At 39.7% G+C, this 16,498-nt stretch overlaps 1 protein-coding gene across 1 annotated transcript in view; it reads left to right on the top strand.

Annotated features, from left to right (window-relative positions):
* The window catches only part of cntn3a.1 (contactin 3a, tandem duplicate 1), a 74,356-nt gene that overhangs the window by 39,727 nt on the left and 18,131 nt on the right, over positions 1-16,498 (top strand). Inside the window, exons 9-11 of the mRNA XM_069659726.1 lie at positions 5,671-5,800; positions 9,710-9,860; positions 16,146-16,273. Coding sequence (XP_069515827.1) covers positions 5,671-5,800; positions 9,710-9,860; positions 16,146-16,273 — 409 coding nt within the window. The remainder of the gene's footprint in view (positions 1-5,670; positions 5,801-9,709; positions 9,861-16,145; positions 16,274-16,498) is intronic.

The following is a 16,498-nucleotide window of genomic DNA, read 5'->3' as shown; positions in this document are numbered from 1 at the left end:
GGGAAATGTGTTCTTGCAATTACTGTTTATCGCCAAAGGTGCCGCCAAACAGAACGAAACTGAAATCTTTGAGATAACATCTTTAAACTATTTCTTATTTCGCATAACTTGTTTTTCTTAAAATGTAACAGTTGAAGTCAAGTATTAAACAATGTTTTATCTTTTTAAGTTAAGCAAAAATACATTGTCTTTTGTCGTAGGTTTGTCATATTGCTGTCCATTAATGTCATACAATAATTTGCCACTGTGGTCTTCTTTGCACACGGCAGACTGGAGTAAATCCTGAAATAAGCACTCAAATGAGCTTCCCGATTCACAATCAATCATTTGTAACAAATTGATTGATTGTGAATCGGGAATCGGTTTGAGTCGAGAATCGATTTTGGATCGAATCGTGACCTTAAGAATCGAAAACGAATTGAAATGTGAGATATTGAAATATATACTGTATGTATCTTCACAGTTTTCATTTTAATTTAGTTTTAATTTGTGCCACTCAACTTTAAGCAAAACCCATCCTCCTAAAGTGTGCAGCATTTTAATAACAACAAACACATTTGGCTTTAAACATTAACTAATTGGCTTTTTTTGTTATGTTTGGCACAGCACCAATGTTACTTTCATTATACAGTTCTAGTCCCTAGAGGTGAGTTGAGTTGAGGTTGTTGAAATAAATGTAATCCAATGTGGAAGACAACAGATAAGATGTTAGTACATTCACTGTCCTAAAAAGATGTACGTTACTATACGGCTTTTTGGAATCATTTTCTTCAAAGCATATAATGGTTCGGACTCATAGGCTTGTACTTGGCAAGAGCATATTCCTTTGAAATGGTTGTATTTGCTTGGGAACTCGACTTGGCATCAAAAGTGTGTGTGTGTGTGTGTGTGTGCTGGGGGAGGTTGTTTGTATGTGCTTTGCAACGAAGCCAAAGTGATGCCATTTTCTGCCTGTCATCAACCGGGGACTCTGTCAACATTTAGAGCTCAATCTCTCCTATCTGCTCCTCTCAATTTTATCATTAAGTCTCTCCTCTCTCTGGGGAGGGTGAAAAACGCCTTTTTATTCAAAATACATTCCCCATTTAGGCAATTTGCCTTGTTTTGTGTTATTGTGCTGCTGGAGTAAGTGTGCTTTCAGACTAAAAAGAAAGAGCTGCAGTGAATCACAGTCACTGATAGTGTCAGCGTTTGGATTGGGTAATGAGCCCAAAACCAGACTGTTGCTGTTTTGTCTTTAAAGGGGGCAGGTGGGTTTAGTTTTCTGTAACTCGGATTGAGAGCTGAGATAATATCTGAAATCTGGGACACTTTAATTGGAGAGCTGAATCACGATGCGCTCACAGTGATGAAGATTACAAGGTTTTGCACTCTAAAATGGTTTGCCACTTCGACACAGAAATAGCTATCTACAAATCCTGTATGTGCGGAGTCAAACCGTAATCCGCATAAAAGGCATTATTGTCATGAGCATTTCCTCTCCCTTCCATTTGTTGCTGTCGTGTTGTGTGTTAATTTGAAGGGCTCACAAAGGTCACTTCCCTATTTTTGCCACATATCCTTAACCACAGGAAGCTCCACCTGTGCATCTCCACTATTGATTTGTAAATAACATTGTAAAAATTCCTTTGGCGGGTGGCCAAGGTAACATATTCTCTGTACATGTGGCTATATTAATGAGGTGGGGTGTTACCATTTTCAAAATGCCACCGTCAACAGCGGCAACAGTAAATCAATTTCCAAACCCAAAGGTCAGCGATGTAGAGAAAGAGGGAGAAGGAGAGGAAGGCCAAGGGGGCCATTTGTTATTCCTCATTAGAATGGATCAGTCCTCCTCTCCCTCTCTTCCCACTTCATCTCAGAATCTCTTCCGCACTCTTTCTCTTTCTTGTGCTCTCTTTCAAGCTTTTATCCTCCCACTTTTTCCCTCTCTCTCTCTCTACCTCATTTTGGGACCCCTCCAAGGGATTTAAATGGCGCAGAGGAGGGCTGTCACTTCAAAATGTCACAAGGGTGAAACAAGGACCCACTCACGCTTGTATTTTCCCCTCTACCGCCAGATCCCCTTTTAGTTACATACATGAGTGTGTATTTCTCAGATTGTTCTACCTTCGACCTCTAAAGTCAAGGTCCCGTCTTCTAAAGAGTTGCTGTTGTTATAGCAAACATTCAGTGCACGCTTCTGCAATCAGGAGTAGGATCATTACATGACCGGCATACAACTGAGCGACCGTGATTTGCCTCTTCACAGCTCAACTTGAAACAGTGCTGGTATCAGAGAAGAGTCAAGCAAAATTAATGACAGCCATAAAGCAAACGAATGCCACCATTTGTCTCCAGTGCTAAAAAGATTGTGATAGAGCCACCACAGAGTCTCTGAGGCTTTTTAACAGGGCACTGGGTACAGAACAGAGTGGTGTGGCACCAACCCTTGCACTTACACTGATCTCTTTTATCCCTTTCATCCCCCTCGGCCCTTGCACTGTGTAACCTAAAAAGAACCGTCTATCATCCATTCAAAGTCGCCATGGCTCTCTCTCTTTCTTTTTCTCTCTATTTGTGTTCCTTTCTCTCTCTTTCTATCATCAATTTCTCCTTGAACACACATAGAAGCACCCAGTCCTGTCCAAAAACCCATGGACTCTTTGTGGTCCGCTTGGAATCTGATGCATTCATCCTCAACCAGGACCCCCTCTGGCGGTGGCGTTAGCGCCAGGTCAGCTATGTGTCCATCCAGTCACTGCGGCTCAGAAAGAAAACCTATTTGAAGATCCTCAGCAGTGTCACTGACTGATGTTAAGGGACAGTCCTTGTCTTTTCAAGTGCCTGTGCTGTAATGATTCCAGACGACAGACAGACTGGCGGCAGGACCCGCTGGACTACTTTGTCAGTGACATTAAAAGGTCCAGCTACACTCAATGGGAAAGATCAAGGGCAAGAACAATGAGTGCTGCCACACTTAAAGTGACACAACTATAAAAAGGCAGCAGAAAGTAGTGCCCACCCTTGTAAAGGTCAAAAGGAGCAGTGGGAGGAGGGGAACTTTGTTTAGGTGTTGTTATTACTGTCTGTATACTATGTAGGCATTTTTAAAATGTATTAATTCTTAAACAAACATTTGAATGATGAGCATTTCTTTTTTCCCTGCTCTCTAACACTCTATGGTCTTGTTAAAGAACTAAATAGCTCACACGCTGCAGCCTTTTTCCAGCTAATTCCTCAGAGGTTTGATTTCAACCACCGTTTGATAGCGTCTCCGTGCTATGTTAAGCAGAGGGGGGTTACATCCAGTCACTGCGGGACTATTAAGACCACAGAAAATTAGCAGTGTTTCAATTATCAACCCCCCAGAGGAGAGAAAAAGTGTGGCTAAATCTCGAATTAGATCAGACAGAATGAACACAGTTGGCATCCTGGTACTTAAAATGTCCATATATAGCCCTAATTACCCTGCTTAAAGACGTTTTCGTCCAGCATTATCGTATTAACACCTAGTATGTGATACTGTTATGGCATTGATTAGACTGTTTGTTAGTTTTGCTTTCAACAGAGCTGAGGCATTTGTTACAAAAAGTGAAATGTCAGTCCTGAGCAGATAACATATTATCAACTGTGCTCAACAGTAAATGATGTTGTTGCTTTGTTTGATTATTGTTGATTTATGATAACTATAAAAACCATGGATATTAGGTATGTCTACATTAAAGTAAATGCTCCAAACAAGACTCATACAAAGTATGGGGATAAGAAAGTGCATTTATTACCTGAGAAGTGATTGAATTTTGACCCAGAAAAATACAGAAGAAATATGCAAGAAAGTATATTGTGCACTGTGTGTGTTCCTTGCTGTTTTCTTTGCTGCAGTGCAACACATGACATTTCTCCATTGTGGGATCAATAAAGGTTTTCTTATTCTTATGTAAAAATTTAATAATAATATCGCTGTTTTGCTTTAGGGTTACAACTAACAACTATTTTGATAGTTGACTAGTCATCCATTATTCAAACGATTAATTGACTAATCAGATAATTAACACAATTACTCAATGGCTCTTATTAAGCTATCAGCTTTTAAATGTAATTGGAGGTTGTTTTAAGCATGTGCTAAATAACAATAAAGACAATAAATATAACAAAAGATAAATGAAAAATCCAACATCAAGTTTGTGTCTATTTAAAACCAAGGACAGCCGGAGTGCTGATAAGCAAGGTCTGCTTTACAAACCTTGCAGGCAATCCTTTTCTTTACAGCGTTGAGGGTGAAACATGACAATGTATATGGTTAAAACAATATGAAAATGTCTGTCGTGTGTGTTTTTCTATCGTCACTATTGTCATAAAACCAGCAGCTGAACTGCTTTACAGCAATTTTGACGTCACTTTGACAATGCTTTACGCTCTAATCCTTGCAAACCATAGAGGGAGGCGCTGTTTATTAGCATGGACATTAACGTGCAGAAAAGGACTCAGGCTCAGCCCAAGTGAAAATGGAAACTAAGTACTTTTTATTTATCAAGTAATTAATTCACACAGGATTATCCAGAAATAGGCTTTACCATGAGGTTAATTCATATAGACCAATTATTTGTTAAATTACCAGAAAACATGATATATCGTGATATTTATTGTTATCGAGTTTAAAAAATATTGTGATATAGGATTTTGGCAATATCGCCCAGCCCTACTCCCTACTGCTATTTTGCTGTTATGTTTACCTGTTGCTTCGCTGTTCGCTGTTTTGCATGCGCATCTCTCAGCAGAGAGTAAGGATGTGAGATGGCTCACTCCCCTCAGCTCTGGAAAACAATGTTATGGCTGTGAGGGCCAATATAAAATGAGTCAATCTAAGCATCACTAATGTAATGAGTTTTTACTGGTAACTCTCCATCCTCATCGTAAAGTAAAAAAAACTTTTAAGGCTGGATGGTTAGTTTACTATAGCATGAGTGTTGTCAGTCTTTGAATAGACATTAGATTGGAGGTAACGACACACATAACTGGCTTGTGGATTTGAAATGCTCATGTAAATCAGAAAACCATAATATAGTACGGCTATACTCTGTGCTCGGTTTGTACAATGTTTTTGTTATATAAACAGGTGTCAGTCTTTTTAGGGATTAGTGTCAGATTTGCTCGAGGATCATCCACCGTGGTCTGTCAGACAGCGATTTAAGGGCCCAGAATGGCTCATGTGAATCTGAGACCAGTTACTGTAACCTGTTAAAGGCTGTTTGGACACGCTGAGGATTTTATTCTTCTTTCCCAAGAGAGCCTGATTAAACTTACCTCTTGGCTCCACTAATCGATATTTTAATGTCAACAGTGGATCAAATGACTGTACGTAATGTGAAAGGGGTCACTAAAGCAGAAAAAAAGCAGAGAATTATAACCCACTGTATAATACACACCCAGAGATAGCTGACAGAGCAAAAGAAGCAGGGTACAACAGTCCAGGCACATACAAGGTCCTGATTGGATGTAAACCTTGGGCTCTACAGGGGCATATTTCTGCATCGTAGGCATTAACTAAAGCCTCCTGCTGACTGTTTACCTGTCTAAACCTGTTTAATGTTTGTTGTCAGGTTAGCACAGCAGACCATTTTGAATCATGTGGTGTTAAATGTGTGTATCTGCCTGTGTGTTTGTGTGTGTGTGTGTGTGTGTAAGCAGGACAGACTTCAGGCGAATAATGGAGTGCTGACGATCAGTAGCTTGAATCTGGCAGACATCGGCATGTACCAGTGTGTGGCCGAGAACAAGCACGGCCGAATCTTCACCAACGCTGAGCTCCGAGTCATAGGTAAGAGCAAACACACAAGACAGTTAAAAAATGGGCATCTGATAGGCAGATAAAAAGAATTCCCAAGTGCCTTTTTTTTCCCCAGTTTCTCTTGTATGAATAACATTTAGCAAGACTTCCTGTAAAGCACATCTGAAGGATGAGCTCAGCTTCCCTCTTCCATTTAAATTCAAACACAGCACATAAACAGATGTGATTTGTTTCTGTTCTTGCGTCTGTGAAAAAGCATTCGTGTCAACAGTTATTTCGCCTGTAGTTCGCCCATAAGTACTCCCCAGTTCTGCTCTCGTAATCAAGCGACCACATCGGACGGTGGTCAGCCCTCAGCTGGAAAACTGGGAATGACGTGTTTGCAGTGGGATGAGCCGTTCGGTTCACTGAGAACAGCAGGGGATGAGACTCTCCCCCAGTACCGCTTCGTTCAGCATTAAATATAACATTAACTTCTAATTTTCAAGAAGCTGTTATTACATTATTTGACTGGAGACAGCTGACTGCATGAAAGGGAACCATTTCCATTGACTCAATGCTTCTCGCAATGATAATTAAATTTCACTTGTTCATTGTCATAATTTAATCCATTAAGTTTAAATAACATCTAGTTTTTATTAACTTACAATTGAGTTGTCACCCTATATTTTCCCTGAATGGCAGCAGCAAAGCACTATAGTTCCTTTATCTCAAGTGTCTGTTTGCTCTGAACAAAAGGGCATTTATTTTAGAAGTGCTAAATTTAAAAGCAATGTATTTATGAAAGCTGAATGTCACGTCATAATTTAGATAACTGACTGAGGAAGTTGGACTCAAAAGCAATTTGACATGCAGCATGCAGAGGTACATTAAAAGGCTGTGTAATTGTTGTTAGCCACAGGTAGTCAGGCAGACATACGAGGTAACACATAAGGCTTTTATGCTGTTATTAGAGAGCTTTTAAAGGCTTCTATATGGCCTTTTATACATTTATACTATTCAAGTGCAAACTTAAATTCCTTGCAAACTTACCGTCACAATTCCACACAGTGCCATGAGTAAATTAAAGTATTAGAAGTCTGTCAAAGCCACTTCACTGACACAGCAGCTTTGTATGCTTTTGTTTAGAAGCCTCAGTAACTCTGACTGGCAGCTCGACACAATGCGCATGCATGCCAGTAGGTATTAATTATGTCTGTTCTGTAGGTGTGTGGGTTGGAAACAGATCAGTAATGCATTTGTATTTAACAGCCTGTTCCTCACAAACAACGTCAGACTTACATCACTAAGTATTACGAGGCCATGTTGAGGTAAACTACTCTATTCTTTATGGTTTACTAAATGTATGATTCATTGCACTGATACTCCGTTCTCCATTAGAAATCGTAGGACTTTTTTGACAGTATGTCTGCTAATGGTTAAGACAAAACATTTGGACTATGAATTATGCATCTTTTTATCAAAGCACCCATATACAACAAGCCCTTTTTTTGAAGGTAGAGGTTTTACAATGACTGCAGTCTGGACTATTGTAGGAAAAGGTTTCATTATTAAAAGGCTTGGGGAGATGCGGAATACAAGTAACAGCGTTTAGTAATTAGGATACAAAAAAAGGCCTTATTCTGTTAAAGTTGCATTAAAAAAGAGGTCAAAGGATTACAGATACATTTATTAAAAATGCGGATTAGCCTACTGGCAGTATTACAATTCTAAAATACATTTTAAAATGAAGCTGATATAATACCAAAGATGCTCTATATCTGGTGTCTCATTTCTAAACCCTCCGTCTGACCGTCTCTGATAATACCATGCACCTGCGCGCACACGTTATAACACTTCAAGTCTCACAGCACCGCTCCTCAAAGTTGCCATCAGCAGTCTCTGGTTGCCATGGCCTGTGGTGAAAAAGATGCTGTCACCGGGTGGAAATGGGAGCAACATTGCAGTACAGTGCAAATTCTGCCTTCTGGCTGTGAAAATGCTGTCATTATCCAAGGACTCGACATCTAGTTTAAAGAAACATTTACGGGTACGACCAACCGTTAAAAATATTAGCTAACCTGTCTTCTACGACTACTGAAAAATAGTTTGCGACTGGTGATGGCCGCAGCTGGAATGGTGTGGATAAAAACACAAGCCCCAGAATTAGTTTATGGCAGTTTACTTGGAGTTTGAGTGTGAAGTAGTGTGAACAGCATACTTAACAAAGTACATTTAAATGCGCATAATTATCGATATAGATTTAAACGGGCATTCGCACATTACAGAAGTAATGACTTTTCTTTTCTCTTGTCTTTATTTGCAGATTTAGCATTGACGTAATCCAAAAGTAATTGAAAGTAATCAGTTACGCTACTTTTGCATTGTGATACTTACATTAGGTTACTGATTACATGTTTTAATTGGTAATTAGTAACTGTGTCGGAATACATTTTTAAAGTATCCCTCCAAACCCTGATTATTAAGAAAGTTATTTTACTGATTAATAGATTAATTGGTCGTCAGTCATTAAATATAGTGCTAAATGACTGACTTTAACTTTGATGTTAAAGCTCCTGTGAGGAGTTTTTATCTGGTTATGAAACAGTCTGAAATTAATACTGATGCCTCTATATGACATGCAAAAAGCAAACCAGACTATAAGCAACAAGAATTGATTATATCTTCATAGTTATTTTTAATGCCTGTAACCACTGCTGGGGGTGTCAGACGAGGCTATTAACTTTGCTGTCAAAACAGCCTTTTTTCTTTACTTTCCACTGAAAAGATTCACAGCAAGTTATGCGTTTGAATTTTAAAAGAAAGCAGGAGGATGTTTAGAAAGTCTTCTTACACATGTACAGGACAAGATCATCAAAGAGAGAGGACGTGGCACTTTGTCCACAGGGGTTGTCAAAATCAACACAAACCGAAAGTTCCTCACAGGAGCTCAAAGTTTTAGTAAAACTATTATTGAGTGTGGAATATTTTTTTTACGTTTATTTAACCATGAATTCCATTGAGTTTGAAATACAGCCTCGGAGTTATAGTAAAAAATAAATAGATAAATAGACACGGACACAGACATCGTGCTAAACTCCTCTAATTAGAATTTATATTGTGTTTAACTAAATCATTCAGTTGTAAAAAACTCAACTCAAACATAATACATAGTTGGAATTTCTTTCTTTTCCATGTGGCCCCGCTACACACTAAAGGAGCTGTTTAAACTTTAAGATATGAGCTCATACAAACCCAACCCATGTGTTATGTGAAACCAAGTATATACAGAATATAGGTTATGTTCGTAAAGGAAATGCTGGTCACACATGTGTGTACCAACACATGTTTATCATTGTGTGTATTGTTGTGTATGCTCATGCACCGGCGTGTGTTGGCAGGTGCTTAGCCATGTAACTGGCGCCAGGCTGTGTGTTCACTTTGAAGAGCTTTCTGCTGAGTCGGTGTGCATACAAAATAGCTCCAGACGACGGCGCCTTAGTAATTAAGGCCTAAAGGAGCAGCAACAAAGCCTCCCTCTCATTTTACATTCACTCATTTTGCCTCAGAGCCCTACAGCTTCATCCTTAATGCATAATGTCCTCCTAAGGAAAATTCATGGAATTGGAAAACCCACCTTCTTTCAAATATAATGTCTTTTTAAAAATGATGCACCGTGTCTGTTTTCCTACATTTTATACGTGCCTGTGTGTTAGTGTGTGTGTAAGCAAACAAGTATTTATGAGTGTAAAAAAGAAGAGGATGTGAGGGCTGAACTACCTCATGGATGAAGCGACCTGCGTGTTTTAGGAAGCTACTCTACTCTTATTTTCTCAATAACTCTACATTCTTTGCTCCTTTTATCTCCTCTGACAGTAAATGAAATCTCATCTCTGTTTTTCTTCCTCTGCTGCCTCCTTCACGATACTTACATTCCTCTCTTTCCACTCTTTCTATCAGCCATCGCTCCAGACTTCTCACAGAACTTACTGAAGGCCCAAACTCTGGCCCGACAGGGTGGCGATGTTCTGATTGAATGCAAGCCCAAGATGTCTCCCCGGGGCATGATTTCTTGGAGGAAAGGGAAGGAAGCCTTGAGAGAGAGCCACAGGTACCAGCTTTCTTTGTGTGGAGCAGTAAATGTGCTGTGCATGGGACCATTGTTTAGTTTGTGTGCTTGCAGAATAGTATTTCATTGACTTGTTATTTTATTTTCCCCTACTTGATATTCATGGTGACAAACTGCAAAGAACAGAACCACAGTGTGACACAATACAATTTAAATTGCATAACACGTCCTGCACTCCACCACTTTCCCCCTGCTATCTACATTTCTTCCCTGAACTCCATTGTACTCTGCTCTCCTGGCAGTGCTCAGAGCTGCTTTCTGCACTGTTTACTTGAGGTAATTGGCCGTTCGTAGACTGCGGCACTTGGATCGATGCACTGATCCATCAGCTCATTAGCTGCATGTAAGGCCTGGAGGGTCATTAGAGCACAAGGCAGACGATGATCCAGGCTACCATCGAGACGTAGAAGAAGCAGGTGAAATCCCCGAAAGGACAGATCAATGGATAGCCGCTGAACAACACACATTCTTATGTGATAGTGGTGGTGACACCTGGGGAACTAGCTGGACACCTTGTTTTATTAGAAATCAGGTTAAGTGCAGATCAATGCGTTACCTCTGTGTGCTGCAGAGGAGAAGAAAAAGGAGAAAAAAAACAAATGTTAATAAGACAAGAGAAAACCAATTCTCCCCCTAAAGACATAATGCTGCTAGAGGTCGCAGCAGGCTGTGTAGTCAGTGATTGATCAGGATTCGTACTGTTTCTTCTCACATGGCAGTGATCTGGGATATTAAAAAAGGCAGCTTTAAACAACTTGGCTTAAATATCCTTCGCCCATGATAGAAGTGAAGCAGACATATGTTTTCTGTTTCTAATGCACAGTAACCTGCCTGGAGAGGCAATCACAGGAAAATATACTTGGAAGTCATCATTTCTTGTCTGCACTGTTGCAGTTCTTAGAAAGCAAAAAGCCCTGATCTGCTGTGGCACTGTTAATTGCTGTTCCGTCTGGAAATGCACTAAGCAGGCTGCCATATTTTTTCTTGGAAAAAGTTTGTTTAAGGTGTACTTTTATAATTTCCAGTTGAATTCAAAACGCATCACTTAAATCGCTCAATAACGCTTTTCCACTTTCTGTTTGATAACATCTTAATTTTGTGCTCAAATGTAGCAGCAGGGGGTAAAGCACCCCTGCCAGCACACGCGGTGACATAGTGGGGGTCCATATTTCTCATTTGATTTGGGATTAATTGTTGAACTGGCTCAGCAGCTTTTCCACGCCTAACCTCTGAGATATCCATCCTCATCACAGTTGGAGTGCAGCAGGTTTATTCACGTCTCACCTCCCCCCTGTCAGACCGTATGTCGGGGAAAGCTAAGGTGCATTTTGATTGTTAATACTGATGTTTGGCCGAGACGTCTTTATTACAGGAGAGAGGCGTTAAATTTGAGTGGCGGCAGTAGAATCACTGAACATTTAGAGTTGCAAGCATCTGCTAAATGTTGCACCCAGCTTGCAGATTTATCATCCTCTTATGTATTGAAAGGAAAGTGCATCCATACTGCAATGTGCGATATCAGTCGCACCCATAAAAGCGAGATTTCCCATTTGAGATTTAACGTTACAGCCTTGCCCTGAAGTAGCTGAGCTGCATACAAGATGTTTGGCTTTGACATTATTGCAGCATTTCTCGCAAACCTTCCTCCCTGTTCCTGGCCATGTTGGCATTTACTTTCCTCCATATCGAAATGGGGCTGCTACCATTGCTATTATAGTGGTGGCAAAACACTAATCCATCCCACTGGCTCAACTAAAATACCCATAATTCCTTCTAATCTTCCAGGGATAATGTTTTCAAGGACTGGAGCAGGGGAAAACAAATCAACTAAGAACAAGGCAGGATCTGATTAGTTAATGAAATCATGCACTGGTGATACCTATATCAGCTCATATCCCTGGCATGTATAACAAGATAGCCTCGTAACAGGGTTGCCGTGCACTTACACCGGCTGCTATGAGGTTAACGATAAAGTGCTTACCCTAATTTAATTTCACTGCTGACCACTGCCAGCAACTGTAAAATGGATATAGGAAATAGCTCTTAGGAATATTACCCTTAGATTGAAGCACTGTGTTTAAGATTGTTACGCTAAATGATATATATTGCTTCATCATGTAATGTGAGTCCTTTTATAATCCGGCCACTAAAACAACAACAGCTTTCTGGAAGTGTTGCCAATACAGAACGTGCACAGCTAGTGAATGAAATAAACTTAAGAATACTGCAAGTCCACAGTAATATACAGAGTTAATTATGCAATCCTTCTTTAGCGGTTAAAATAATGTTTTTCATTTACAGCCTCTTAGTTTTTTCTTACACCGTGGAGAGGCACAGAAGGCTTTTAGATTACAGACAGTAGCTCACTTTAACACCGGCCAATAAGGTTGAGGTAAAGTGCCTGTTTACTATATCACACTGCTCAAGTTTTATGTACCCCACAAATTTCCCCAATACCTTAATTGCTCCAGGGCAAACTTTGAGAGAGAAGGGAACAGAGGGAGAGCTTTACAGACGGCTAATGCTCCTTATATTTCTATCCTGCACTGTTACTTTGTAGCTCTGGTGAGGAGAAAGCCTGACATAGACTACTACACAGTTTAATGGCAAGTCTTATCCCTGTGACATCTCATATCCATAACTCTTTGTTATAGTCCATTACAAAGGAAGCCCTCAGCTCAGTTAGGAGAATACCCCCGGCTCCACGGGGAATAGCCACTGCAGAAGAGGCTAATGTATTTTAATTCCTCCAGCCTTTAAGGCGATACAGGTCATTCTTGATCGTTTTGGGTGGTCCACACCGCCTTCAAGGGAACTTTGAGAAAGGAGTATTGAAGTTCTACTTTTCAACCAGTTACGTTTTGAGACACCGGCTCAACCTCATTACACTGCTGAGACGTTAAGAAGATAAGATGGGAGCAGCTTGTGAGGATGTGAAGGGCAAGGCACTTATCAATAGTGTAATTAATTTCTAAGGATTAAATGTGGTCAGTAAATTGTTCTACAGCCACAGATGAAAGGCAGTAAAGATTAGTGGAATTTAATTTGATCTCGTTGGCATGACTTGTCTCTCTGCCAGTATTAGCTGATGATTCTTAAAGAGGTGAAGCTGAAGCATGTTCTGTTTTGCATCCATCAAAAATGTTAACAACACATTTCTCCCAAAAGTATTGAATGTTTCAACAGCATTGACAAATTACTCTTCACTACAAGTGGCAATGATCATGAATAGAGTATCCTCCTTTTGTCATTTAAACTGAGGCATCAGGATATCAGTGTTTAACGTCTTGAAAAATTAATCTGAGTACTTGTGCATGTGCATGTTTTCAATAACTTTAATAGCGGCAGGCTAAATGAAGTATTAGGTCAACAAGCAGCGGCTGCCTTGTTAGCTCCTGGGAATTCATTCTGAGCAGTGTGATATTTCATTGATCCCTGCAGGGATTTTTTCGTCATGCCTGCCCCCTCTGGGGAGATCATAGCTGGTAGAGACTCAGTGTTGCTTAAGGACATCTCAGCAAGACATATTCTTGACTTCAGTGTGACAACTGATGGATGGGCTGTGAAACAACAAAGCTGTTCTATTATTATTTTTATTCTCCAGAGAAAGGTAACAGATATTCAGTGGTTATCAGCAAGGAGACTGACCCTTTATTGACTGTTGTTTTCTCCAGTGTTTTGTAAGGGCACTGCTGCAAGCACACAATGCACTTTAGTTCTTTGTTTAAGTTTAAGTACATATTTTTCATCCCTTTGTTGTTTACAGTTTAGAAATGTTGCACCTTTAGTGGGAAAAATAAGGTGTGCTTTTCCTTATCTGTAACTCCTGGCTGTCAACGTGTTCTGCACATTTTCATCACACAGAATGATAAATGTATAACATTTTGACACTTTGCAAGAGTTTCCATCAACACCGCAGGAAGTGACAGGAGATAAGAGAAGGTGTCTAATTTAAGTATGTCGGATTTCTCCATCGCTCTTACTAAAAGAGCTTTAGAACAAATAGATGAAAAGAAAACATCTTTGATTACATTAGAATTTACATTCTTCAGTAATCAACATCATTTACAGGTTGGCAGTCAAATCAAATGAAGATACCTACCGCATCTATAATTAATAGAATTAAGAGAGAAAATACAGCAACATTATACACAATCACAGCTTATTGCTTACACTTCCTAACTAGGACTAACACATTTAAATTGTATTTATTTCCGCCTGTTTACTTTGAAAAACAGGATAAGGGGAAAACATGGATTACTGTATCCCCTTCTGTGATAGAAGCACTGGGAATGTGTGAAACAGAAGGAGATCACAGGAAGTGCGCAGCTAAAGAGATGTGATAGATTACCTCCAGTAATTAGAGAGATCAAAGAAAAGAGAACAAGGAAACGTGATTTCTAAACCAGCTGAAAGTCTCTGATAACAGGAAAGACAAAAGCATCAGACCTGAACAGTGCGTCGTAAAAATACACAACTTAGTGATAAATTAAAGCTTATAGAAGTTTTGAAAGTGTTGATAGTTCTGTTAAGTTTACACTCAATACATGAATACACCCTTTTAGACTCATACTCGGAGAATTCAGTGCAGCATGTGGCTAGTTTTCGACTAAAGTCGTGGAATGCTTTTTGGTATCGCAGCAAAAAGAATCAATCAAACTCTTCATTTATTCATTCTGTCCCTCAATAACCCGTGACCCTGCCTTTCAATTCACTTATATAAAGTGTTTGGTCGTCCCAGCCGTGCCTGCATCTCCAAACAAATTTCCCACTTACATGTTTTTTCGTCTTTTATCTTCTATCCTTGACTGCTAGAAATGCACAAAAAAATGGGGCAAAATGAATGCCATTACGTATGTTGCCTTTCAAGTTCTTTGTGCACATGTTTTCTGTACACACTGTATTCAAGGCCTAGTTGACTCAGACAGGCTTTTAAGGACTTATTCCCATACAAATCTTTTCATCACTCAACATTTTTTGTTGAGTTTTTTGAAGTGGAGAGTCTGTCTCCTTTAGATTTCTCTGCCAGTACATACAATGTAAGAAAAGTAATTCATGTTTTACACTCACGTTTTATAATTATAAGCACAAATGACAATGCTTTGATTGTTTGTTGATAATTTAATATATGCAGTTGACAGAAAATAGACACACTAAGCTCATGGATGCTGCATTTAAATGCTGCTCTGAGACACCCCCCTACTTGTTGGATGTAATGTTGAAGATAACTGCCACATGGACGGTTATCCTGGAAGCATATGCACGCTTTCCTGGCATCGCCTTTGGCGGTGACTTATCTTCCATATTTGGCTTTGCGTCACACAGTCACCTTGTTGACTGGTGAAGAAGCAGCAGTGCACTCTCTCCGTCAGAGGAAATCTGTCAGGCTTGACTGATGACACCAACAGATGAAATGAGAATCTTTGTAATTTGGGCTCTCGTGTGCAATCTGTCGTAGAGGTTCAGCGTCCTTTTATTACCACACAAGGCAGGTTGAATTGAGGTGTGAACGTTCACTGCTTACCCTTAGATTTATTAAGAGCCAGTAAAAGGAGTAAAGGTGCAGTACTACGAGCTAAATGACTAAATTCTGCTTTGAAAATCAGGTTTCAATGACTTATTTTGTACTCTTTTAAATGTTATTTTAGACCCTGTTTTTTCCATTATGCTGCATTTGCCTCCCGTCATAACAGTGTATTTAGGGGAAGGTGTTTTAACCATTCAGCTCTGTGCGATCGGTGCTCGATTAACTGTATTATAATGCACAGTATACAGTATGTGACAACCAGAGTTTCTCAGGCAAGCTATAAGAAATATCATGGTCCTATTCAATTTTAGTGTATTTAAATTGCAACTGAATCATAACACTGATGATATACTCATGCAGTGTGAGTAGCCGTTTAGAAACTTGCATCAGCGCACAATAAGACTTTCCTCCCATGAAGTGATCTTCACTCCTTCTGTCAGTTCAATGCTGAGAAATCAAACTCTTCACACTGAGCCTCCCTTTATGTCACCCTAAAGCACAGGGAGCCAATTAAGAGTCACCGAGATGAACTCCGGGCTAAAGTTGAAATGCTGTAGGACACTGGGCTTGCTCATTTAGAGGACATTTTCATGCTCTTTGAATATAAAGCTTATATATAGAATGACAGTCACGCATGTTTAAAGTAGAGCTGTATTTCAGTTCATCTTAATTAAACACAGATGCACTGACAGTCGGATTAATATGATGATATTTATATATGTATACTTTTTTTCCCACAGAGTGACTGTGTTGGATAATGGAAGCCTTCGGATTTCCAATGTTAGTAAGATGGATGCTGGGCTCTACACGTGTGTGGCCAGGAACCAGTTTGGAGTAGCGAGCAGCGATGGCAGCCTTCTTGTTAAAGGTAAGATATTATTTTTCTTGGCTGGATTTCACACATCAGCCCTGGTTTGTTTACTGTAATGGCAGCTGGATATTTATCGTCCAGTGTATCACATTAGCTGTTTCCTTGGCAACAACTAACCCTACGCTATACACACAGTAAATGAATAATACAGTGACAGTGAAATTGTGCATTTATATCAAAGAAAAGGATTGTAATATTTATTGGGTTTTTGTTATGTCATTG

Source organism: Semicossyphus pulcher, unplaced genomic scaffold (genome assembly GCF_022749685.1).
Source record: "Semicossyphus pulcher isolate SPU_LCO1_2020_fin unplaced genomic scaffold, fSemPul1.0.p SCAF_13, whole genome shotgun sequence".
Lineage (NCBI taxonomy): Eukaryota > Metazoa > Chordata > Actinopteri > Labriformes > Labridae > Semicossyphus > Semicossyphus pulcher.
This window is presented reverse-complemented; position numbering and strand designations above follow the sequence as displayed.